This window comes from Pelodiscus sinensis, chromosome Z, assembly GCF_052426305.1.
Source record: "Pelodiscus sinensis isolate ZL-2025 chromosome Z, ASM5242630v1, whole genome shotgun sequence".
NCBI classification, from domain to species: Eukaryota; Metazoa; Chordata; order Testudines; family Trionychidae; genus Pelodiscus; species Pelodiscus sinensis.
The window spans coordinates 39167748-39194315 of record NC_143085.1 but is presented as its reverse complement, the minus strand read 5'-3'; the positions used below and the strand labels follow the sequence as shown (position 1 = coordinate 39194315).

Below are 26568 nucleotides of genomic sequence, written 5' to 3'. Positions count from 1 at the left end.
CTGCTCACTTGTTTGCCATTGGTAAGAACAGGCTACCTCATGCTTAGAAAGAAGAAATAATGCATGTTTGGTGTCAAGTGATGATGATTTCCTGAACAGAAAGTGTAGTTAATTATTGACCAGCATCACATTATCCTTTCTTTGTAAGATTGTCTCACTAAAACTTTCTCCACAATGTGCAGTCTGTAGAATGCCCTAGATATCCTTGAGCTTTATCAGTGTCGATATAGGCCTGTCTTTGGCAGAGAGAGATTATAGTAGTTACTGTCCTCTGGGTGATGGATGAAGACCAGGTGTTCCTTTGGTGGTGGTAGATCTGTCAGGTGCTTATTATACCACTGATCATGAGGTCTTACTGATTTGCCATTAGACCTTCCCCTCTCCCCTCCAGTAGGTGTGGAGAAGGCTTCCATTTGCTTTCTTGAAATTATTTAAAAAACAGTTTGCTTACTTTGTTCTTTTCTGTCAGAGGGGTAGAACATCATATACTCATAAGCAACTGCTCTTTATCCCAGAAAGCTGTCAATTATGAAATCACAGAGGGTGACATTCTGTCATTTCTCCTGCTCAAGATGTAGCTTGGTTGTTAGGAGTGATTACAGAGAGACATAGGATGTAGTGTTGTTAGTATGCTGACACCCAACGACCTGTCTCTGTCTCATTCAAATTGGATAATGTGTTTTAGAGCCTCACCCAAAGTCTGGCTGAAATTGGGCCATGGATAAGAGTGAGCTGGCTTAAGTTCAACGCGGACAAAAATAATATGATGATGCGGATGTAGGAAGCAGCTGAAGGAAATGGCAGAGGTAACATTAGACTTGTGGAGTGTGTCCACTTTTTGTTAGTAGGGTTTTTGTTGGGGGCTTGTTAGTCACTTCTTGCCAGCTGCTGTTTTGCAGTCACATTGTCCCTATGGTCTTGTTTGCTTTTTACCATCTCTGACTAGGAGATCTGATTTTGGACTTCAAGCATTTCTCCTTCACTTTAGTTTGTTTATTCCATGTATTTATTAGCATTAGTAAAGCTGTCAGAAGTAATGGACTTGCTTCCTTTTTCTAAAGGTATGATATTTTCTAATGGTAAATTGCTTCTGTTAGATGGTAACAATTATCCTGGTCAACGTTCTCTGCACTCACTATGAATTTCAGTAGGAAGGTTTCTTGCATTTAAAACTGCAGGCCATGTAATGGGAACAAGGTTTTAAATATGTGGAAAGGAACTGCTGAGGGGTATTTCAGACCATAACAAGGAATCTTTCATGTTAAGACATCAGTGTTTTTAAGACATCAGTGAGCCGTCTTTGGGGTTGCTCGTAGCATCTGCTGCAGTGATTAATATTGATCCTGTGTCATTTTTGTGATAATACACGGAGGCTGTAGTAAGATGTATTTAGTCACTAGATGAACTGGGAGATTTTCTCCCTTTTGCTTATTGAGATTAAATGTTTTAGCGAAGATGCATTTTCTCCGGCTGTTGTAGGTCTGGCGTATGAATTTTCATGTGCTATGGAAGGTAAAAGAGGTAATTGGTGGGTTTTAGGACTATTAACTGCTTCATTCTAATCTCTGGGACAAAGGGACATGTTGGTAGTGTTCCACTGGGTTTTGAACGCTCCTTCCCTTTACACTTTTACAGCATACTTAGCTGTCTCAGACCTCTAAGACACTATGTTTTATTGTGAGAGTGCTAAGAAGTTCTGATGAATTTCAGTCTGGTGTGGGGATATCCTTGCTTTGCTCTAAAAGAGGCAATGAGTAATTATTAGTCTTTGGAATACATGCAGTTAGGCCATATTTTTGTCTTAAAATTTGTGTTGCTCTTCTCTCCTGGTAATTGTTTTTTAGCAAATGGGGAATACTTCCAGGAAAATAGTCACACCTCATTTATCTGAATTATGCTGTTTAAAAATTTCCTCTTGATTTATATCTTAACAGGAAGTTGCCTGTCCATAGACACCTCCAAATAGCCAAACCCTCACTTAAAGAAGTATCTGATTTTTTCCCCCAGAGGTTTGTGTCATGGTCAGTAAGAATATTTCAGATACTGACACTTCATTTTGTCCTGTGCAGAGCAGTATTTCATGCTGAACTGTGAATTGTGGCAGGGAGTGGAAGAAGAGAGAGATGGGGATAGCCCCGTGCATCTAAATGGCAAAACAAGGAAGAGAAAGTACTCATGTTTTCTTGAACTTGCAGTTTGGTGAGTTTGGGTATGTTTCCATGGTAGCAGCTGCAGGCAGTCAGTACACTGATTAGCTACATTTAATGTTGTCATACAAAAAACAGTCTATCTGTGTTGTATGTTGGAATTTGTTAATAGCGGGATAATCCCACCCAGCAAAGCTCAAAAACAATTCCTTTCAGTCTTTTTTAATGTTGAGATTTGACAATAGCCCAATGGCAAATAATGTGATTTTCCTTTGACTGGTTATGTGCATCTACGTACTGCTACAGTTACTGCACCAGAGTGACTGTGACTCTGGTCGCGGATGCACCTATCAAAGGCTGAGGTTCCATTTTGTTCAACTCTTTGGTCACCCCAAGAAATTATAACCTATATTAATGTGGTGGAGCTCTGATCTGTGTGTCAGGCCTGTGAAGTGATTATGTCCACCATCAAGAATGAGATAATACAAATTCTTGCAGACAACACTATTGCCATGTTGTATCTAAAGAAGTAGGGAGTTGATAGTTCATCTCATCTATGCAGTAGTTGTCCCGTGGAATCTATGTACAAGACATGTCCAGAAAGCATTCTACCTTCCAGGAATGAGAAATGTAATTGTAGATTCTCTCATCATGGATTTCATAGGTCAATATAAATGGTCAATCCAAAAACACATTTTCCAAATTTTCCACCACTTGCGTGCCCAATTATAGATGTTTTTAGTTATCAAACTGAATGATATGTACTGGAGATTTTGCTCTATTATGAGCTGCAGCCTCTGGTTCACGACAGAAGTTGTCTTTTTCCCTTGGTCCAGTAATCTTCTGTTTGTATTTCCTACATTTTCTTTCAATCCAGGGGTGCTTAAGAAAATGAAAAGAGAAAAATCAACATTACGCATCATGTCACCCGTATGGCCAGGAGAATAGTGGTTCTTCAAGAGCTCCACTGTTGGTGACGGGTGGCCCTCACAGCCACAGATTGGAGTCGTTTGAAGCAGTTATCATTTGGGCTGTGCATGTGTGAAAAGCACCTCCTGCCGTTCATGCCTTGGTGCTTTGTGCATGCGGCCCAACTCCCCCTTTAGTTCCTTGCTTGCTGCCCTCAGTTGTAGATGGACCTTGTCTCTTGCCTCAAGCATTTTCTCTTCACGCAGTTAGCTAGTGTAGTGCGTTGTTGTTTCTTTCTAGATAATTAGCAGTTATTTTTCTTATCTGTTTGAGAAAAAAAATTTCATTTGAGTGGGCTTGTGAGGCAGCAGGGCCTTTTGACTGAAAAGTCCAGCTGTTTGCCTTTCCTCCCCACATCCTAGCTCATGTTTGTTAAAAAGAACGAAGAAGAGAGGAAAAGGCATTCTGGGGTTCAAAAAGTGAGACTCAGTGCAGTAGCGGAGGTTTAGATTGGACATTAGGAAAAAATTCCTAACTGTCAGGGTGGTCAAATATTGGAATAAATTGCCAAGGGAGGTGGTGGAATCTCCCTCTCTGGAGATATTTAAGAACAGGTTAGATAGACATCTGTCAGGGATGGTGTAGACGGAGCTTGATCCTGCCTTGAGGGCGGGGGGCTGGACTCGATGACCTCTCGAGGTCCCTTCCAGTCCTATTATTCTATGATTCTATGAAACCCATGCCTGTGTTGGACAGTCATGCATCCTGTATTCTCTGGGAGAGGCTCATGTATCTCAAAAATGTGATCTTTGCCATAGCCTGATGATCCATGCCCGAAAGGACAGGGAGCTTTGGCTCGGAATGATTTTATTTGAAAAGGCAATGCAATCCATGGATGGGTCGTACCCCCCTCCATCTGAGACAGTGAAGAAAAGAGCCACCTCACCCGTGCCATGTAGGGCCTCAAAGAAGAGTGCTTCTCCAGCTAAATCTTTTCTTCTGACCCCGTCTCCCAGAGTTAGTGGGGAGACGCACCGGGTGTGTCCACTACCACAGTGCCAAAACCATCCACAGGCACTGCTTCCTTTGGGGCTTGCACCTCCTCAGTGCCAACCTAAACGTCCTTGGCACCAGAGGCCGCACAAGGACAATCCTCAGTATCAGCCCCAAGATCCAGTGCTGACAAAGCTTCTTTGCCACTTGCTGGAATTCCAAATCCCCCCACTTTTGCTTTTGGGCTGGCCTTGGCCAGAGCTCATAGGGAGATGCTTTCCTGATACACTGGAACCAACCACTACTGCGCGTTTCCACCAATTCCGCTCATCCCATTCTGTGAGTCCTGTGCAAGATTTGCTGTGATGGTGCCTTGGTCATCTTGATAGTCCCATCATGGTCCCAGCACACCTGGTTCCCATTTCTCCACCGCATGTTGCTAGAGCCACCACACACTCCTTTCCTCACCATCACAACCTCTAGACCCTCACCTGGATAAAGGGAGCAATAATGGCTCTGATGCAACTTCCCCTTGGGAAATTCACGAGCCCTCCACAGCAAAAAGAGTGCTCAAAAGCAAAACCTTCACAAGCCCACTCTCACCCACTACGAATTAGCTAGGGAGATGATCCAGGCACCTTGGGCATTGATAAATCTTGAGTCTCCTCACTAACAGGCTCAAAACTGCAGTCTAAACAGCCCACAAAGTTGGCTTCCCAGCCATGGAAAAGAGCACCTATGGCCCCAGAACAACAAAGGCACCACCAGCATCAGTAGCTCTGTTGGTGCCAGCACTGTCCCTGGCACCCTGCAAGACTCTGGCACGGTTTTTGCCTCGGGCACTGGGAAAAGCCAGAGCAACAGCCTAGTCCCAGGTCTCCCAGTGCTTCAAAGTTGGCATGAGCTGACTCGGCACCATGGCATAGAACATCAATCCACCACCGCTTCCCAATGTGCAGCAAAATGCACGCTGCATTAGTAACTGACCGGGCTATCCCCGGACGAGCCCTTGGCATATCATCGCTCTCACTTCCCCTCATCAATGAGGGGTTCTCCTCCCTTGCCATGCTTACCCACTTTATTGCAATATAGTGGCTACCAGGGGGATGCAAGAAGTGTTTTCTCCTCACACCATTCTTCCCCAGAGAGACCACATGCATCATATGGGGCACACCAACTAAGGTACTACCAGTACCCTCCATGTCACCCCCATTGGCCATACTATCCTTAGCATCATAGTTGCTGCTCCTTCTGTTGTTATTGGGCACCATGACACAGTTCCACTGCCCTGCTCACTCCTGCACAGAGATCACTGCAGTCTACACAATCTGATCTATTACCCCCTCCAACAGAGGACACAGACCTTGACGAAGGGCAGATTGTGGATGATCTAAGCATCCAACAATTGGAGATGCCACCCAATGATAACTTGTCTTCTGCAACTGATGAAGCAGTTATCCAAGAGTATCCCTCACCTAGTGATGACCTTAAACAGTTTCAAGATCTATACAGAAGAGTTGCTGTCAGTCAGGACGTTGTGCTATAAGAAGTACAGTAAAAGTAGCACAAGCTTTTAAAGAACCTCCAGCTCTCCACAAAATCCAAAATTGTGCTTCCCCTGGACGAAGAAATATTGGAAGCAGCAGACCAAGTATGGCAAACGCCAGTCACAGCCCCCCAACTAACAAAAGAGCTGATAGAAAATACTTTGTTCCATTAAAAGGCATGGACTTTTTCTTCTTATACCCTCAACCTAATTCTCTAGTGGTTAATGCTATAAATCAAAGGCCTAAAACCACTCAATTCAAAATAAATACACAAGACCAGTGGTCCCCAACGTTTCAAGGTTGTCGGGCGCCGGGGGGGGCCATTTGCCCGCCGTGCGCCAGGGGGCGTGGCTGTTTGCGCCCCGGGGGCAGCCCCCCCCATAGCTGCATGCCTGGGGCCGGCGCTCCCCCCGCCAGCGCCGCGCGCTCGGGGCCGGCGCTCCCCCCGCCAGCGCCGCGCGCTCGGGGCCGGCGCTCCCCCCGCCAGCGCCGCGCGCTCGGGGCCGGCGCTCCCCCCGCCAGCGCCGCGCGCTCGGGGCCGGCGCTCCCCCCGCCCAGTGCCGCGCGCCCGGGGCCGGTGCTCCCCCCGCCATGCGTCCGGTGCCGGTGCTCCCCCCGCCATGCGTCCGGTGCCAGGCCAGCCCCGAGCACCTGGTGGGCGCATGGAAATGCCCCTGCGGGCGCCATGGCACCCACGGGCACCGTGTTGGGGACCACGGCACAAGACAAAGACCATAAATGCCAGGACTTGTTTGGGACAAAAATGTACTCCTCCTCAACCCTTCAGCTGTGCATAGCTAATTACACAACCGTACTCACAAATCTTGACTTTGACAACTATGCAAAACTAACAGAACTCATACAGCACCTCCCAGATGATAAGAGGCCGATCTTGAAAGCCGTTCTCAAAGAGGGGTCTACTATATCTCACACAGCTCTACAGATGGCTCTCGATGCTGCAGACACTGCGGCAAGATGTAAGGCAACATCGATAGTAATGAGACGCTCATCCTGGCTTCAGGGAGCTGGAGTCCCTAAGGATCTCCAAGCCAAGGTAGAAGACCTACTGGTTGACAAGGACAAATCACTTTCCATAAAGACTGACAAGGCCTTGCATTCTAGTAAAGACTTATGCACCACCTTGTGTACCCTAGGAATGTATACTCCTCCTTCCCAAAGGAAGCATTATACACTCTACCAGAGACATATTTGGCAGCCAGCAGCATCATTGACCACTTGACCAAAGTAGTTTCCTATCACAAAACCAACAGCAAAGAGCCCCCAAAACATGCTCTTCCATGGCTTAAGCCTCTAGGCAGCAGGTTTGAAAATTTGCTTGATGATCTGCCTGACCCCTCCTCCACACCAGTGCCAAGCATGTCCAACATCTTCTACCACCTGTTACGCCCTTTCTACAACCAGTGGGCAGCAGTCACCATAGATTTTGGTGGGTTTTAGAAATTATCAGCTGTGGGTATGCTGTCCCTTTCACATTGATCCCCCTCCAACCTTTCTACCCTCTCTCTCCCTTTTCAGGGATCCATCTCACGAAATGCTGTTCTGCCAAGAAATCTAACACCATCTCAACATAGAACTGTAGAGTCGGTCACCAAACCATACCACGGGAGAGGATTTTACTCAAACTACTTTCTCACCAAAAAGAGAACAGGGGGTTCTGTCTTAGACCTCTGCCAGATGAAGTGCTGCAAGCAGCACTTCAAAATGGTTACACTCACCACAATTATCCCAGCACTAGACAAAAGAAACTGGTTTGCAGGCCTCAGCCTCCAGCATGCATACTTCCATATCATAATACATCCCGTGCACAGACATTTTCTATGCTTTACAGTAGCATAGACCATTTTTAGTACAGAGTCCTCCTGTTCGGATTCTCCTTCACCCCCAGAGTCTTTTCCAAGACCTTGGCAGTTGTCGCAGCGCATCTTCGATGAAGAGACATCACAATATTCCCTTATTTGGATGATTGTCTCATTCGCGGCCCCTCTCCACAGGCCACAATGGATATGATCAGATTGACAAAAGACCTTCCTCCAGTCTCTAGGGTTCATTGTTAACAAGAAAAAATCCACTGTACGCCCCACACAATCCCTGGAGTTTATAGGGGTTCACATAGATTCCATGACGGCATGTGCCTATCTTCCCAATCAATGCTTCTAGACTATAAAAAGCCTAGTTTCAGTCGTGACTACCAGCCCAACCTTTCCCATTTAACTGGTCTCAAAATCACGGGGCATATGGCAGCTACCACATATGTCATTGCACACGCCCAACTACACTTTTGATGTTTCCAACATAGGATTGCCTTGGTGTGTACTCCAACCAAACACCACAGACATGTTTCACCTCCCCCAAAAGTCCTTACCTCGTTACAGTGGTGGACCTAGGTGCACAGCCTCTTGGGTGGGGTGCACCGAGACCAACCATCCAAACAAATCACTATGGATGCCTCATTTCTAGGCTGCGGTGCCCACTTCCAGCAACCATAAACACAAGGGAAGTGGTCCAACAATGAGTCTAGGTTCCATATCAACCTGTTTGAATTTTGAATTTTGGTTCATAACGCATGCAGACACTTCTTTCCATATATCCAGGGCTCCACAGTGCGTATTCTCAGCAACAATATGACCACAATGTACTACATTAACTGCCCTGGGGGGGAGGGGGAGGCAGCCAGATCACCATCCCTATGCACAGAGGTGATTCAGCTCTGGAATTGGTGTATCTACCACAACATAACCATCATGGTGCATACCTACCTGGGAACAAGAATACCATGGACCAGTACCCTTAGCCACTTTGTCACATACCATGAACGGGAACTGCACAGTCAAGTCAGCCATGACCTATTCCAACTTTGGGGTCGACCGCAGATGGACCTCTTTGCAACCAGCCAATATTCCAAATGCCCCCAGTACTGTTTGAGAGTGGGCATAGGGCCCAATTCATTGGGGGATGCAATATTCTTCCAATGAAATACTCACCTGTTATATGCCTTTCCTCCTATCCCTCTGATGCCCAGAGTCCTCTGGAAGATACAGCTAGACTGGGACCGTGTAATTCTAATAGCCCCAGCTTGGTCTCAGCAGACCTGGTTTCCATGTCTCTATCAACTGTCTCACTGACCTTCTTACCCACTTCTAGCCCTCTAGGACCTCCTCCCAAAGCAAGCATGCGATCCTCCATCCCCAGCTACAAACACTGCACTGGATAGCCGATACCTATCTGGTTCTTGGAAGCACAGAAACAATGTTCACATGAAGTAAAAACTCTACTACTTTATAGCAGAAGACACACTACATGCTTTGCTTGTACAAATGGCAATGATTTAAGGGGTTGTGTACCCAGAAGGGAGTCCAACTATCCATGTCTTCGCTTCACTTCATCCGGAATACATCATGCACCTGAAACAACACAATTTATCACTTGCGTCACTGTGAGTTCACCTGGCCACGATCATGGCCTTTAACCTACCCCATCCCATCCCATCCCATCCCATCCCATCTCTAAGAGGTTTTGGGAGGGCCTGCAGAACCTTCATCCACCACGTAGCTCTGTACCTCCTACTTGGGATTTAGAACTGTTTCTTCACTCACTCACAAAATCACCTTTCGAGCCAATGGCAACTTTATCACTTATCTTCCTCACCATGAAAACTCTGCTCCTGCTGGCAATCGCGTCTGCAAGGAAAGTTAGTGAACTCACAGCTCTCACCTCCATATACGACCTTTCACAAACACAAAAATTATTTTACAACCCCTGTCCCTCCTTCTTACCCAAAGTTTGTTCCAAATTTCATATTAATGAACCAATCGTCCTTCCCACTGTCTATCCCAAACCTCATTGCCCCAGAGACGAAACCATACTGGACACTCTAGATGTGAGAAGGTCCATTGCATTTTACATAGACAGTATGCAGTCTTTTCGACTATCACAAAGACTGATTGTCTTTCTAGCCAAAAGGTCCACTTTCTTCCCAGAACATATAAAAACTGATAACATCCTGTATTACCACCTGCTACTCACTCCAGAAGAGGGAAATACCCAGGACTCCCAAAGCTCATTCCACCAGGAGCAATGGCAACATCAATTGCCTTCCTCAGAGCAGTCTCTCTCCAAGAAAACATTTGGGCTGCCATCTGGTCATCTAACCATATGTTCATGAAGCACTATGCAATTCCACTGTGCTCGACAATGGACACCGCAGTAGCTACTGCGTTCCTGTCCATGGTCCACAACGATTAGTTGAAGCCCACCTACCAAATAACTGGGTACTGCTACACAGTCACCAACAGTGGCGTACCCACAGGGACATCACTTGAAGAAGAAAGAAAAGTTATTTGCTCTGTGCAGTAACAATGGTTCTTTGAGATGTGAGTACTCATGGGTACTCCACTACCCTCCTTCCTCCCCTCTTCTTCGGTCATTAACAACTTGCCAGGAGTTGGGCTGCATGTGCTAACTTCAAAGGCAAGAACAACATGCACCTCTTACACATGCACAGCCCGACTGGAGACTGCTGTAAAAGTCTCTGCTCCGCAGTGCCAGGATGAGCCCGACATCAACAGTAGAAGGCCCATGGGGACACATATCTCATAGAACCATTGTTACTGCATAGGGTGAGTAACTTCTCTTTCCTGGTTGCCATCTCCTGGGCCAGGAGGCTCAGCGAGATAGGAACTTTGATGGCCAACCTACTTTAGTCTTCTCAAAGGACAAAGTGACTTTACAACCACATCCTCCATTTCTGCCCAAAATTGGTACCTCATTCCACATAAATGAGCCAATAGTTTTGCCCACTCTTCCCCCAAAACTGCATGCATCCCCTAGGTTTCATTCAATGGGCATTCAGTGGGCATTAACCTTCTACATAGACAGGACGTGTGCTTTTTGTAAATCTCCACTCCTCTTTGTCTTTATTGCAGAGTGATCCAGGGACAGATCTCCAGATGGATCTCATCTTGCATAGTACACTGTTACTCTATCTGAAACAAGTCATTCATCTCTCCACCAAGAGTACACTCCACTTGTACAACTGCCACCTGTACTTCCTTGTTGAACAAAGTGCCTTTTAGGGACATCTACCAGACAGCAACCTGGTAATCTGATCACATCTTTGCCTGGCATTATGCCATCATGCCTCAGCTGGCAGTTGATACAGCTGTGGTTACAGCGGTGATATCTTCAGCTGCCAAGCAGTGATTCTGAGTCCCACCATCCACACTGAGTACTGCTGTGTAGGCAGCAACAATGGAGCATCCATGGGGACATCACCCAAAGAAGAAAAGGAAGTTACTCACCCTGTGCAGTAATGACTGTGTGTCCCTGTGTGTGTCCTTCGAGGTGTGTGTCCCTAGGGTGCTTGTGACAGGGCGTTTGCGGTGCACTGGCCCTTTAAGGGGCTGATCGTGAAGGGGAAGGGAAGAGCAGAGTGAAGCCCAGCTGAGGCAGCTCAGCTAATGAGGGTCCAGCTGGGGACTATATAAAAAGGGACTCCTGGAGGGAGGAGAAGAAACCTTACTTCTGTTCTGGCGGGAGAGCAGTAGGGATCTGACTGCCAGGGACGCGAGAGGCTTCCTGGAGATAGAGCAGGGGTGGGGAGGTTCTGGCCAAGTAAGCCCCAGGCTGTAAGGCCTGAAGCCTTGGGGGCTGCGAGAGGCAGCCACGGTAGGCAGGGCTGTGAGAGGCAGCCTGGTAGGCAGAGGCATCAGGTCCACACAGCCCTTTGCAGGTGATGAGTGGCTGTTACAGACTGCAGTCTGCCCCGGAGGCAGGGGCTAGAGGAAGAGTGGCAGCTGTAACCGACTGAACAGCAGCTGAACAGACTGCACCTGTAACAGTCTCACTACATTAATCGTTTATGAAGATAGCATTTCCCATGGCAATCAGGTCTGTAAGGTGAGTTCCAGAACTTCCATCTCTTCTGGCTGGCTCTCTTTCTGTGGACTTCCATTAAGACAAGGTTTCCTTTAGGTAGGAGATCCCCAAAGTTCATGCACAAGGTAGTTTTTCATCAGAACCAAATTATTGGTCTTCTAGTCTTCTTCCTGAAATACCATTCTTTTAAAGCTGAAGAAGGGGTACGTCGTTCTGACATTCATAGGGCTTTGACCTTTTACTTGGGCTGCACTAGGTCCTTCAAAGCCTCTGCTGGACTTTTTGTAGCCTATCCTGACACAGAGATCAATCAAAGTCAGTTTAGATAATTTTACATTGGATTGTTTTAGTACATTAAGTTTTGCTATAATCTTGCTTAAGTCTCTACTGAGAATAAGGGCTCTTACTTCATCAGGGCTCAGTTCACTTCAACATTTTTTGAACAGTTTTCTGATGGCAGATATTGCAAAGCAGTAGTATGGTCTCAATCTCACACCACTTTCCTAACCGCTTCTTAATTAGGGAATGTGTTTGTGGTGATAGTCAAGTATCATAGCTGTGTTCAGACAAATACTCAGGCCACGTCTACACAGGCAGACATAAAGTGCTGGCAGTTATAGTGCTGCTCAGAGAGCACAGCGGCGAAAACATATTGGGTGACCACGCTGTCAGCTACCAGTGCATTAGCATGACCACATGCACGGCACTTACAGCGCCTTTTAGAGTGGTGCCTTCTGGGCACCTATTCCAGGGTATGTCTACACTACCACCCTAGTTCGAACTAGGGTGGTTAATGTAGGCAAACGAAGTTGCAAATGAAGCCTGGGATTTGAATTTCCCGGGCTTCATTTGCATCTTGCAGGGCGCCGCCATTTTTAAATGTCCGCTAGTTCGGACTTCGTGCCCGCGGCTACACGCGGCATGAACTAGGTAGTTCGGATTAGGCTTCCTATTCCGAACTACCGGTACACCACGAGGTGGAACGACGTGTACCGGTAGTTCGGAATAGGAAGCCTAAACTACGGTGGTAGTGTAGACATACCCCCACTGAGCACCTCTTCCTCTTCTGCAGCAGAGGTTTGTGGAGAGATGCAGGTCATCCTTGATCCTGGTGCAATGCCCTATGATGCATCGTTTTGCATCCCAGCAACCCTTCGGCTTCTGTTCACATTTGGTGCCTGCCATCTTTCAATGACTTCTGTGCTGCATGCTCTACTTTCTTGATGTGCAGGAATGGATCCTCGTCATTGATGAAAATACTGAGTCACTAACACGTCACTCATGGCAGTTGACTTATTCCTGAAGTTGCAAAGTAACGAGTCCCAGCAGAGTTTGTACGACATGAGATTTTGTAAGACATGTGGTATTCACAGAGGTACTGACCACAGTGGTACGTCACTTTTTGGGCTCAGGAAACAAGCACTCAGTGATGGAATCACATAGTCATGCAAGCCTGGGATGACAAGCAGCAGCTGCAGAACTTGCGGATGAGGATAGCCACTGTCATGGGACTCTATGCTGAGCTCACCCCCACACTGTGAACCAAGGACACGCGAATAGGAGCTGTCCTGTTCGTGGAGAAATGCATGGTGATCCCATTGTGAAAGCTGGCTACTCCAGATAGCTTTTGTTCGGTTGCCAATCATTTCAGTGGGCAAGTCTATCACTGGACTTGTGCTGATGGAAGTGTGCAGGGCCATCAAGCTTTACTCAGGCACAGTGCCTGGAGGCTGAGTTTGAACAGCCCTAGACCAGGTTTCCATCAGAACCCAATTATTGGTTTTCTAGTCTTCTTCCTGAAATGCCATTCTTTCAAAGTTGAAGAAGGGTTACATAGCAATTAGAGAAACACAGCATGGGGCCCTAAGGATTAGGGATGCCTTGAGGCAGCAATTTGATGCTGAAAGTCAGTTAAACTTGTTGCCATGTCCAGGAGGGCAGTGACTGCATTGCGAGGGGAATACTCTCATTGGTGTGTGTGTTGCACTTGGTGCTACCGTGACCATAGCTTTGCTGGGATACACTGACTTTTATGCAATGGAATAAAGATTGCTTTAAACATGTGAATTTCCTTTATTAAACACAAAGTAAATGTGGGGCAGCATGAGCATCAAACATACATCTGCAGTGTGGGAGACAGGCAGGTAGGATGGGGGGATGCAAGAGTTGGGGCATGCTGCGAGTATTTCACAGATTTGTGTGTGTCCATGGTTCATATGAAGCCCCACCTTCTGATGTGCTGTGGAAGGGGGGTTGCAGTTCATCAGGGCTAAGGTGTATGCAGATTGGCATTAAGTGCATCAGCAGCCTGTGGGAGCCTGCATGGTTGGAGGTTTGGTGACCTTGTGTGGAGTGTAGTGGATGGCATCCAGGGACAGAATGGTGCCCAAATTGCATTGGCGGGAATGGGGGGGCGGAGGATGTACTGGAAAAAGTTTTGGGGCACAGGCTGCAAAGAGGGTCATGCAGCTGCTTAGTCTGAAGTTCTAGCAGTGCCGCTAATGTGTTCGCTTGCTGCTCCATAATATTTAGGAGCCACTGCATGCTCTCTTTCCACTCCCTTTTGTCACTGTCCCTCCACTTCTGCATTTTCTTTTGTGTTCAGCGTCTGCATGGCTCAGGATCTCAAAAACGTCTCTCCAGATTTTCTGGGTCACTTTCATGCCCATCTCAGACACTTTGTAGGAGTAAAATTTTCTAGAGACTAATATTCTGAGGTCAGCTCTATTAAGGAAAAAATTGCAAAATGTCACACAAGGCACATTGGTCAAATATTGGAATAAATTGCCAAGGGAGGTGGTGGAATCTCCCTCTCTGGAGATATTTAAGAACAGGTTAGATAGACATCTGTCAGGGATGGTGTAGGTGGAGCTTGGTCCTGCCTTGAGGGCGGGGGGCTGGACTCGATGACCTCTTGAGGTCCCTTCCAGTCCTATTATTCTATGATTCTATGATTGTTAACACTAGACACAGCACTGCTCCAACCCCACTGAAATATTTACCAGTGGTCTCCATCCTTTTTACACCGGATATAACTTTTTAAATGTCAGGGCAAGCCAAGATCTACCCCCATCCTTCCCCAAGACCTCACCCCTTCCTTGAGGCCCCGCTCTCTCTGTTCCCCTCCTCTCCATCATTTGCTGTCTTCAGCCCATACTCACTCTCACTGGGTTGAGACAGGAGGTGCAGGGTTTGGGGTGGGAATGAGGGATTTGATAGGTACAAGCTCTGGGAGGGAATTTGGGTGCAGCTGGAGGTGGAGAAGGGGCTGCTGGCTCAGGGAGGGGCTCCAGGGTGGAGAGTGTTGGGGTTGGGGTGCTGAGCAGCTGCGGGCTTGTGGATGTGAGGGTGCAGGAGTTTGGCTTGGGGTATATGAGGGGCTCGGGTCACAGGTTTGTGATGTGTGGATGGTGGCAGAAGACTGAGAATGTGGGGGTGTAGGAGGTTGGGGATACGAGGGGCTCAGGATGGGTGTTCCAGTGTATGATCAGCTCAGATTTCGAGTCTGGGTGTGTGTGTGTGTGCAGGAGTGTTATGATGATGCAGCCAGATGGGGCTTGCTGGCCAGGCTTCATTTTTAAACAAAATATTAGGTCAAACATAAAATGTTTCAGCATTGTCTTTATTTATGAGAAGAGTGGGGAACCTGTTTTGAGTCAGGGGTCACTGACCCACAGAAAAGAGTTGGGGCCACACAAGTGAGATGCAAAAAAACAATTCCTCCAAAAAACCCCAAGCCTCACTAATGTGGCCCCAACTCATTTCCTGGCACTCCAGCCCCAGGCCAGATTAACTCTTCTGGAGTTCCAGGGTTAGTGGAGTTTGTCTGAGGTGGGGCCAAAAATGAGGAATCCAGTGTGCCAGTGACTGGGATAGGAATGGTGATTCAGAATCTGGGTGGAAAATAGTGTATAGGAGCAACCTGGGGTCAGGTGTCTGGCCAGGAGGGAGGGGGCAGGAGCAGGGTGCTGGTGGGTGTCTGGCCAGGGGACAGTGTGCTGGATGCTGACTGACCAGGGGGTAGGGGCAGGGTTCTGGTGGGTGTCTGGCCACAGGGCAAGAGCAGGGTGCTGGATGAGGTCTGGCCAGGGGCAGGGTGTTGGTGGAGTTTTGGCTGGGGGCAGGGGTAAGGTGCTGGTGTGGGTTTGGGCAGGGGGCAGGGTGCTGGTAGGGGTTTGGCTAGGGGGCAGGGTGTTGGTGGGGGCAGAGGGCAGGTGGGAGTCTGGCCAGGGGGCAGATGCTGATGGGGGCTTAGTCATGGGGCAGGTGCTGGTGGGGGGTCTGGGCAGGGGGCAGAACAGGGTGCTGTATGGTGTCTGGCCAGGGGGAAGGGTGCTGGTGGGGGTTTGGGCAGGAGATGGGTGCTGAGGCAGGAAGCAGGGTTCTGTATGGTGTCTGTCCCAGGGGAAGGGTGCTGGTGGGGGCTGAGGCAGGGTGCTGGTGGGACAGGGGCAGGAGGCAGGGTGCCGGGACAGGGTGTTGTATGGTGTCTGGCCAAGGGGAAGGGTGCTGGGGCAGGGAGCAGGGTGCTGGTGGGTTGTGGGGCCGGGGGGCAGGGTACTGGTGAGTGCTGGGGCAGGATGCTAGGCCTGGAGGCAAGGTGCTGGTGGGGACTGGGGCAGAATACTCATGGGGGTCTGGCCTGGGGGAGGGGACAGGGACAGCTCAGCCACTACCTGGGGATCCCGCAGCTGCATGCCAGGTCAGGGTCTCAGGAAGCACATGAGCTGCTCTTCTCCTCCCCCGAGCAGCTGTGTCTGTCGCTCCGCTGGGGACTTCCTTTCCCCTGCTGTCTTCCTGCATGGGAGGGAGACAGGAGTAGTAGTAGTCCTGGGACCACGCCAGTTCAAACGTCTCAGGAAGCGCACAGCTGTTGTGGAGAGCGGAGGAAAAACGTGCATACTTCCTGAGAAGTTTGAGCTGGTATGATCCCAGGATTCTTTCCCTCTGTACCCTCCATCCCCTGCCTGCACACTGCATTGCAAGGCAGCAGAGGAAAGGAAGTTCCTGGTGGCACGTCAGACTTGGCTGTTTGTGGGAAGAGAAGAGCAGCTTGCATTATTCTTGAGACCTGGACCTGGTGTGCAGCTGCGGGATTTCCCCCTCCCCCCCCCCCCCCCCCACACTGCAGGAAGCCAGTGCTGCCTCCATTTTTGCAGGAGGTAGCATTAGTGCGGGTTCCTTCTTGGGAATGCGGGGGCAGGCCCGGAATGCCTTGAGATCAACTGGTTATGCCCCTGTAGTCAACCAGTCGATCATTACTGATGGGTTGGTGACCACAAACTTACATGGTCCGCAATGAGTGTACATAACATAAAGGAACCCCACAGTGGTAAGTTCACCATAAAGGGCACCAAAGGAAACCCAAGGTGTGGTGGGGTAGGTGAAAGGGCTGGGAAAACCCTTGCTGTGTTGGCATGGGTGGAGGTATCCTTTGTGTAGTTGGGCAAGAGAACCCCTTGTTGTAGAATCCCTTGCTTCAGTTGGGTATGATGCCAAGGAACAGGGGAATTCATTTGCAAATGGCTGTGCTGTGTTTTTGGCAGATGTGAATTAGGGAGTGGGCAAAAGATTTTGTAATGATCTCTCATTTCCACAGGCTGTGGTCACCTTGGAAGACATTTCTCTACTTAGGGGGAGCAAAGAAGCAAAGAAGGGTATTTTACTCGATTTCAGTCCTGGACCATATGTAGCTTGTCTTTGCATAGCCATGGTGTCCTATGGCAAGGGAATGTCAGCCTTTAGGGGTCAAGTACCATGTTTGCTTTGTCAGCTAATCTGAGAAGGGTGGCACAGCAGCTGCATGAAGCTTTCAATGAGGTCTGCAATGCAGATTACCGAGACATTAGTCATTGCATCAACTGTTGGTCATTTGACTGACTCTCTGCTTGTAGCAGCATTACCCAGAACTCAGCCTCCTTTCTGTAATCCTTCCATGCCCAGCAAGTAGCTTGAATGCTTCCCAAGCCACTTACCAACCACATCATCCGTAGCCTTTGAGAGCTGGAAGTAGCTCGCTCCTTCAGGGGTACAAAACAACTTTTGACTGCAAGCCTGTATGGATGCCAAGTCTTCCTCTGGCTCTCTGTCCCACTGAGCACACTTGGCCACAGCTTCCTCCTCCTATCTCCATCCACTGCTGGATGCCACCAGAGCTCTGAGATATCTACAGGGGAGTAGAGATGGGGAGACTTCCAAGTGTATCATCCAGCTCTTTGTAGAACCTGCAGTACCTGCGCAGTGGTTGGCTTTCTGTGCCTTGTGGTAGGCATTTTGCAGCTCCTTCAATTTGACCCTGTGCCGCAGTACATCCCGGTCATAGTCCCTTTCGGTTATGCACTTAGAGATGTGTTCATAGTTATCATAATTCGTATGGCTGGAGCTCAGGTGGGACTAGAGTGACTCCACTCCCCAAACACACATGAAGTCTAGCATGTCTACATGACCCCTAAACCAAAGATCTGGTGCATGAAGCAGGCATGGCTAGCTGGTGAGATGCACTACGAACACACCATGCATCACCGAGCAAACAGGAAGCTGACTTTCACATTTCAAAAAGAATGCAAGAGTAGGCCTTGGTGACCTGGTTGGTCTCCTGAGAGCAGTCATTGTAGAGTTCAAATAGAGGAGCAGAGAGGCTGAAACAGGAATTGTGAGAAAGATGCCAAAGGCCAGTCAAGATGCAGTACTACACCACGGTGTCCACACTGACGCCTGAGTGCACTACACAGCACAGCAAGCTCTGTGTTTCTCATGGAGGTAGTTTACCTTGAGTGCACTCACTGCAGAGTTTCCAGTGTCTGTGCCTTTCCAGTGTCGACACCTCAAGAGTTACAGGCGTGGGTTCTTATTTACTGAACTGTAATTTGCCTCAGTGAGTGTTGTGCTTAAAGAACTGCATAGGATCTCTTTCAGGGGGATAAGGCAAAACACCCTAGTTTTTGGTAATACATATTTCAATCAGCACTGTATCATATGCATATGGTATATTACACTCATGCACATGCACACACACAAGCACACTCTGTCTTGTTACCAACTAGTTGCTCCCTCTAACTTCACTGTCCAGGTAGGTGAGTTAGATGGGTGAGGGGAGGAGCTTGGCTTCTGTTGATCTGGACCGATGCTACGATGTTGACGAGATAAGACCCGGGGTTCCCTGCAAGACACCTTACATTTATAGCAGCTTCCCTCTCATACAAATCTATTCACTTTAGCTGTATCAGTTAGTCAACTTATGCAAATCTATGCACTCTAGCAGTAAGTCATTTGTGGCACCTTCTTCTGGGTGTTGTCCTCAATGCTGCCACATTCATCTTCAAAGAGAGTTTTTGAATTTGCTTCAAAAGAAGGTGCTTGATTTTGGCTCCCAAGGCCATCAATATGTCTGATCTTTTCTGAGTGAGGTCACTTGTCAGGTTTTGGTGCCTGTGGGCTTGACTCCTATTCCTCTCTCCAACTGTGGCAGCTTTTCAAAAGTGCTTGCCTTCCATACCTCATTGATTCACACCTCATTGATTCAAAAGGGCCACATTAAAGTCAAAGGGGAGAGGACTATTCTACTCCTAGTAAAAGACATTTTCTTTGCCTTAATTATTCTTAGGGACTATGACATTATATAAAGAGTTAATACAAAGTTTCAATGTTATGAAAAGACTTAATACAAAGTTATAAGTTACACGAAAAGACTTAATACAGAGGTTTATCTACATAAGCATATGGAGTTCAGTAAGTTGTTAGCATGTATTAACCAGTCATGTATCTGGAGGAGGAAGCCATCTTTCTTGGAGATCAGGAAGACTTTTTTTGGGGTTGCTAATTGCTTTTTGGAAAAGTTTTGTCACCTCTGGTAAAAAAAAAAAAAAAAATTACAAAATGAATAATAACATTTAAAAATTGGAAGAAGTTATAATTTCCTGTCCTAGAATGCTAATGGTTTTATCCTATATGATACCGTTCCTTCTACTTTTAAATCTTTATTTAAATGATATGAAAGTGAGTAATCAATACTTTTGGTTAATAACTTTTTCTGTCTGCAGATTCCTCTGTTTGGATCAAAATCTTTTGGAGGAAGAAGCCCTGACGGCCCCATGTTGAGCAAGGCTGAGTTTGTTGAGAAAGTTCGTCAGAGTAACCAGGCCTGTCATGATGGCGATTTTCATACAGCTATTATGCTGTACAATGAAGCTCTGGAAGTTGACCCTCAGAATTGTATCCTGTACAGTAACCGATCTGCAGCATACATGAAAATCAAGCGGTACGACAAGGCACTAGATGATGCAATCAAAGCACGACTCCTAAATCCTAAGTGGCCAAAGGTAGGAAAGCCAGTTTCCCCTTTGGTGAGAGACTCTTTCTGGGGGAGTTTCAGCTATTTTAAAAGTACTAAGGCTTTAATTATTTTGTTGTAATGCAGTTAGACATAAATCATTTTGTGCTTATGGTTCACTTTTCTGGAGCTCTGGAGAATAGAAATCCTTCTGTGTTAAAAACTGCTTGACTTCTCTGAGTTTCCTGTTGAGAGTAAAACTATTTTTTGTGTAAACAGACATTTGCCCATTATTCCTAAATTGCCTGGCAGGGATTCCTATTTATTGATCTTGTAAATATTTTGGATTCAGCCTTTTAAACAAATGTCATTCACAGCGTGTGAAGATCAGACATGTCTCTTAACATTTACAGTAATAAATATTCAGCAGCAGCAAGGAATATCTCACTCTGACAGCTTCAGGAGAGCAGTCTGCAGGATGAACCATGCTGAAGTGTCTGTTGTTGGTAATGGGGCATTACAGTAGAAAACTAAGGACTTTAGCTTAGATCACTATCTCCTGTTTTTCTTGAAATTTAGTTTTTCTAGAGCTGTCCTATTCTTTGGTATCTTTTCTTGATGATTTTTGAAGAAATTCCATATGGCCCAAAATCTTCAGTAAGACCTGGTAAGATGTGGAAAGAGTGACCATATAAGTTGATCTGTCATGGATGCTTTTTTATAAAATTAGTATTCCGAGAGATTGCACTGCTTTTATTTAACAGTGTTGCTTGGACTGCAGGTTTCTGTTGTTTTTCATTGAGACACACCATTACGTTCTATTTTTCATATATTACTCATGTGTTGATTTTCTTGAACCTCACTCTTCATATTCCTTCTGTTTTCACCATGTGTGGTGTGATATTGTGATTGCTTTTCTTCATATTCAGGTCCAGGGTTGGCTTTGAGTTGGGTTTTCAGTCTCCAAGGAGATTTGGGGCAGACACAGACTTGTCACTGGCTGAGTGCCAAGCTGTACTAAGTGGCTGGTTCTGCTTTTACAGATGCTGCTGTCCCTGTTGTCTTTGAAGCACTTAATTACAGTGCTTTTTATTTAAGAATATCCTTTCTGAATTTGGTGATTTCTTTTATTGGATTACCTTTCTTCAGTTAAGCCTGTCCATGTGATGGTACAGAACTGAGTTCTCTGAATCTTTGCAGGAGCTGATCTCCACGCTCCAAGCTCAATTTGAAATAAACATGATATATACCAAAGGAAGGGGAAGCAAAACTCCTCTTCAGACTCCCACTGAAGAGAACTCTGCCTTTTCTCACTCTTGCAGGGATCAGAGTTTAAACCAGGTGGAAAGTGCAGTGTTGTTTTAGAGATAATGATGGGCCTTGTGCAGATGGTCCTGGATTAGTGCCGTGAAGCTCCAGCTGTTTCTAAAACCCTTTATATATCCTACTACTAACTGATGCACTCATTTGCTTGTCCTAGATCCTGAGGAACAGCAGGAGTGCAATTTGTAGGTGACTTCGGGGATGGGAGAACTAGGCTGAGCAGGTCAGTTCTCACAGATACAGCCTGCAGTAGTAAAGTCATTCATGCATCAGTCTTCAGTCAGTGTGCACACTTTAGTATTATTTAATGGGGTGGGTTAATCTGTGAGTCTTGTGTGGCTCCTGCTCGTCATCTGCTTCCCACAAATGTGAATGGATCCCAGCCATTGATAATTAAAGGCTTATGTCTAAGACAAGATATCCTTGTTCTCTGCCTTGGGCAACTCAAATGGATCTCTAATTTTGGGCATTAATTCACAACATTTCCTATTGTAGGGAAAATGCCCAAAGCTGGGCCAGTGCACTTCCTCCCCATAGAGTAAAAGGTTCTAGCATAGACAGGCCAAGACGCCGGCTTGATATAGTGGAGATATTCTACTAAGATCTGTCCATGCATGGTACCAAGAGGAGAGAACACTTTCAGTAGTTCTGATGATGTATCATTCTAGATCATTTTCTCCTCTGCCTCTTCCTCTGTTGTTTTTATTGAAGCTTTAATGTATTCACCATTTTATTGATAACACTGTGTTCTATAATTCATACTAAGTACCACATCCTGCGTTAGCGAGGAGAATTTTAATTTGATAGGGAGATGGACTAGAAATTCATAGGTCTCTTCTGTCACTGACTTTTATCTTCTCTTAATGATTACTCTAAAACATTTTGGATAGTTTTCGGTGCTATGTAAAATAAAGTTGTGTTGTATTTCCATTTTCAGTTTCCAGTTCATTCTGTTGTATGAGTGCAAAGAGGCCTGGAGTATAAAAAGCCAATACATTTTTGGATAGTATTGTTTTTTATTACTGAGAAATCTGGTAATGATTTACAATGAAGCCCACTGAAATGGATAGTTATGGAAAGACATAATGAAAGTAAGTTTTTCATGTGCTGCATTTCATGTGCAGCATTTCTTCTACCTTTCTCTCAATCACCTGGTGCTGGCCTCTCTTGGATAGTGTGTGGAATTAATGGATAATGGATCTGATCCAGTATGACAATTGTTTTTTAATTTTTAAAATTATTTTTTATTTTACAAAAGTTCATAACTGTCAGGGTAGTTAAACACTGGAATAAATTGCCCAGGGAGGTTGTGGAATCCCCATCTCTGGAGGTATTTAAGAGTAGGTTAGATAAATGTCTATCAGGGATGGTCTACACAGTTTTTGGTTCTTCCGTGGAGGCCGGGGACTGGACTCGATGACCTCTCGAGATCCCTTCCAGTCCTAGTATTCTGTGATTCTATGATTCTGTATGCAAGGAATTAAGATTTTCAATGTTCACTTGATACACTGTGTGTTGGGTAACAGAATATGAAATAAACACACTTAACAATGCAGTAGTATTTGCTGAACTGACAACTCAATCAATAAAGTAAACCTTTTGGCTATTTAAGCCATGATTATTCTGGATGGAGGTCTAATTAAAATGTCTCAGCAAAGAAATTTCCTTGGCTTTTTTTGCTACTAATATTGTAATTGAGAGAATGAAATTCCTCAGCTGATATTTTTCACCCTCTGCATTTTATTTTGCTCTTGGCCATGTGTTTTTTTTCTCTCTCTCCTATACAGGAATCCTTCTTTGCTCTAAATTGTTGGCCCAGTAGAAATTGTTTCAAGTTAGATTGGCGTTGGAAATTTTTGCGTTGTGCCAAACTGTTTTGTGCATATTTGGCTGCTGGACAATGGCAGTTTTGGTTGGTGGCGTCTGAAACTAATGTGATGTCCTAGAACAGTCTAGATATCTTTCTTTGCTGTTTGTGTTTGTTGTAGTTCTTGACACTTTGCCAGTTTGTCTGAGGAGAAGTAGCTACTGTGTATGCTGAATCTGACTCGAAGGCAAACTTCAAGGATAGGTGAAATATCATGTTTTAGCACCACAGTAATCTCTAGATATTTCTGCCTTGCAGTTATTCCTCCATTCTGTATTTGGTTGTTCCTCTGTACATTTCCCCCCTTCAAGTCCTTATTGCTTTTCCATATTTTCCAGTGTATTATGTTTTAATTTGATCATCCAAAACATTTTATTTCTTTGCCCAACTCCTGCCACTCCTGTTTGGCTTGTCAAGTAATAATAACTCTTCCCCTATGTGTTTTGAGGTTGGAGCAAATGTATTAACTGTTCCAGACCATAGTAATATTCACATTTTTTTTTAGCATATAAAAAGAAACAAACTCTGATTTTAAACTATTTTTTATCTAGAAGCTTATCCAAAGTTTTGCTCTTTCTTCCTTACAAAGTTTCTATACTTCTCCTGAATAGAACTTTCCATCAAAATTAATGATTATCATTATACACATCTGAGAGAGACGGGCATCACAGTGACAAGTTGGGGCTATTCATTGTTTTTAAATCTGTTATTGATTAAACATGTCCTATTGTTACAAGATGTGCTATTTATAATACAATGTTATCTGGATGTTGCAAAGAAATCGTCCCTTCTTATCTCCACATAGAAGTATTTTTTACCAATATGACTATATATTCAGTTTGTCAAATAAATATTTGACAAAAGTCAAATATATAGACTTATACAAATGGAAATTACAATGTAAAATCTTTACCAAGCCAGTTACTTTGATTTCACATGCAGAAAAAAATCTGTGGACTATTACACTTCTTAAAATCAGTGATTATTAGTTATATTATCTGTGAACTGCCAGTGTCCGGTGGCCCCTTAAAAGTGTGAGTATGTCCGTGTCTAAGCCAAAACAAATATGTTGACTAGGGACATGAAATCCTGTTTAATTAGTTAACCAGTTAAATGTAGTGTTTAACCAGTTAATTGATTAAAGGAGAGATGGGCAGGAGGACCGCTCTAGCCTGCTGAGCTGAAGCACCCCCCCATGTCAGGAGTGGCCCCCTCGCTGCAGGCAGGAGAGCTGCTCCAGCCCAGCTGCTTCTGGCTCCCCACAGGACAGCTGGGAGCTGGCAGCCCCACTCCGGGTTTCAGTGGGGCTAGATCAACCCTCCTCTGGCAGCATGCTGCTCCTGGGTACTAGTTAACTGTAATCCAGTAAGCATCACCTTTTAAAGTTAACCCATTACCTGTTCACATCCCTAATGATGACTAAGTTTTGCTCACTTCTGATACTGTTTATACATTGGAGTGCTAAAGCTAGCTGCTTTCAGTGGACTATCAAGAAAAGCTGCCTTAACCTCATTATTATAGGTAATGGCGTAAGATAAACACTAATTAACACTAGTAATGACTTTACTACTGAGAGTAGGCTGTATACTTAAGTGTATAAGATATGCTGTGCTCTGTGTGTTTCTTGGTTTAGCTGTATTTTGTGAATTTTCTCCCTGGAGTTTCCCTGAAATGATGGGTGAAATCTGCATTGAAGGTCTGTGCAGGGTGTGGGGAAAAGACCCAAAAGCCCACCTTTATGTAGGAGGCACGGAGGAGCCTTTGTGTTTATTTGAAGGCCCCACACACTCATATGTGAGTTATCTTGCTATTCTGTTTTGCTGACAGCAATTCTCTAGGCCTAGGAAGGAGTAGGACTCTACCAGGTCAGTCAAGCTTTGTTCTCTTTGTTTTATTGTCCTTGACTTAAAAATAAATAGAAAGTTTTCTGATAAAAATGCTCCCCAGGAAAGTTAGTCTGAATAATGTCTATCTGTGGTTCCTTGGGAATTGGAGGACTGATAGGCGAAATAGGACTACTTTCTCAACTACTTCTGATTGCTTATAAGGGAAACTAATCCAAAGGAAATTACTTGGAAAGCACAGCAGAGATGAAAAGTCCTGTAGAAAAGACAGCTCTGAGCTGTGGGCTTTTTCAGATTTGGATGGTATATTTTCCTGGTCTCCCAACACACATTTTTTTCTTAAAAAAATACAGTGCACATGAGTACACGCGTGTGTGCGCGCACACACACACCTGAATTTTAGTGGCTAAAATTTTATCAAAGGAAGAGAACAATTGAGGCAATTGTTTGGAGTCTATTTTAAACGGCTCAGAGTTCTGAGAACACCATAAATTTCAGAATAGACTTTACAATTTAATATAATCTAGAAAAGGCACAGTACAACAAGGAATCTACAGGTATGAGTTTGGGATGTTAGCTATTGGGTAGTTGAATAGTCATGTAACCACATGAAATCTTTGTGGTTACATGGCTTTTCGATAGTTCCCAGGGGCAGGGCCGGCAACCAGTGCACTCCTGGCTCCACTCCTGCCACTCCATGCTTTTGCCTCTGTATCAGAGGCGCCAGCGCCAGGAGGAGCCAGTCTGCAAGGGGAGCCAGTTTAAAAACCAGCTCCCCTCGTGGACCGGCTGCCTGCTGCCCCATGCTGTTGCCTCTGATACAGAGCAGGATAGCAGCAGCCCATCATTTGTGGGGGTGGTCTGAGCTCTTCGTGGGCAAAGGCTGCTCCACAGGTAGCTCAGACCCCCTGCAGACAGGGGCTGCTTCGCAGCAGCCTTCCCTGCCCTCCCCCAGCTGCTGTCTCTGATAAGAGGGAGCATTAAGGTGGGGGTGACAGCACTGCAGAGTCGGTGTTGGGGGGAACCAGCTTAATCTTCCCCCAATACTGACTCTTGCTTCTCCCTCCCATCCTTGTTGCCTCTGATACAGCGCCTGTGGGGAGGGGAAGGCGAGTAGTCTTCAAGCCTAGGTTTATCAGTTAATAATCTAGTTGATTACTTGTTTACATCCTGAGTGTGAATCCTCAAATACATTGGTGTTAGCATTTAGCATGAAGTTTGAGGCCTACGAACTTTGGCATAAAATTAGGTAATCCCATAAGTTATAGAGAACTTGGAAGTAGGATGAAAAGGGGGAATTTTGTCCATAATAACATCAGCCAACCACAGAACATGGAATGGCCATCTTCTGGAAGGTTTTGGATGGAACATCTAACTGCAAAGGTGCCATGGCGACAAATTGACATATATGGCAGTGGGGGTGAAATTACAAATACTTACATGCAGGGCTCGACGACCGTGGTGAAAACCCACTCTCCAGCCCTGCACTGAGCATGTGCGCGCCGCCGGTGAACGGAGTGACTGGCTGAAATCTGCTCACCCCGGGTGAGTAGATAAGTGGATTTGTCAAGCCCTGCTAATGTGTAGAAAAAGGACACCTTAATATTAATAAGGAAAGGAAGTACAAATAAGGAAGAGATGGAAAACTCTACTGAATATACGTTAGCTATAGTAATATCAGCATAACATATTATGAAATTGGCAATTCAGGATAGCAGAGGTTGAGATGTAGAGCTTGGGAAGGACCAGAATGATGGCTACTGGTGAAGGTGAG

The 26568-nt window shown here is 45.8% G+C and overlaps 1 protein-coding gene across 5 annotated transcripts in view; it reads left to right on the top strand.

Moving 5' to 3' along the window:
- TTC28 (tetratricopeptide repeat domain 28) overlaps positions 1-26568 on the top strand; it is a 585613-nt gene that overhangs the window by 39673 nt on the left and 519372 nt on the right. For 4 of the 5 annotated variants that reach the window (XM_075898909.2, XM_089775262.1, XM_075898911.2 and 1 more), the window contains exon 2: positions 19531-19809. In XM_075898909.2, the coding sequence (XP_075755024.2) occupies positions 19582-19809 (228 nt within the window). In that variant the 5' untranslated portion in view covers positions 19531-19581. Of the gene's footprint in view, positions 1-19530; positions 19810-26568 lie in introns of those variants that run through there. The other variant, XM_075898917.2, reaches the window with a different exon arrangement.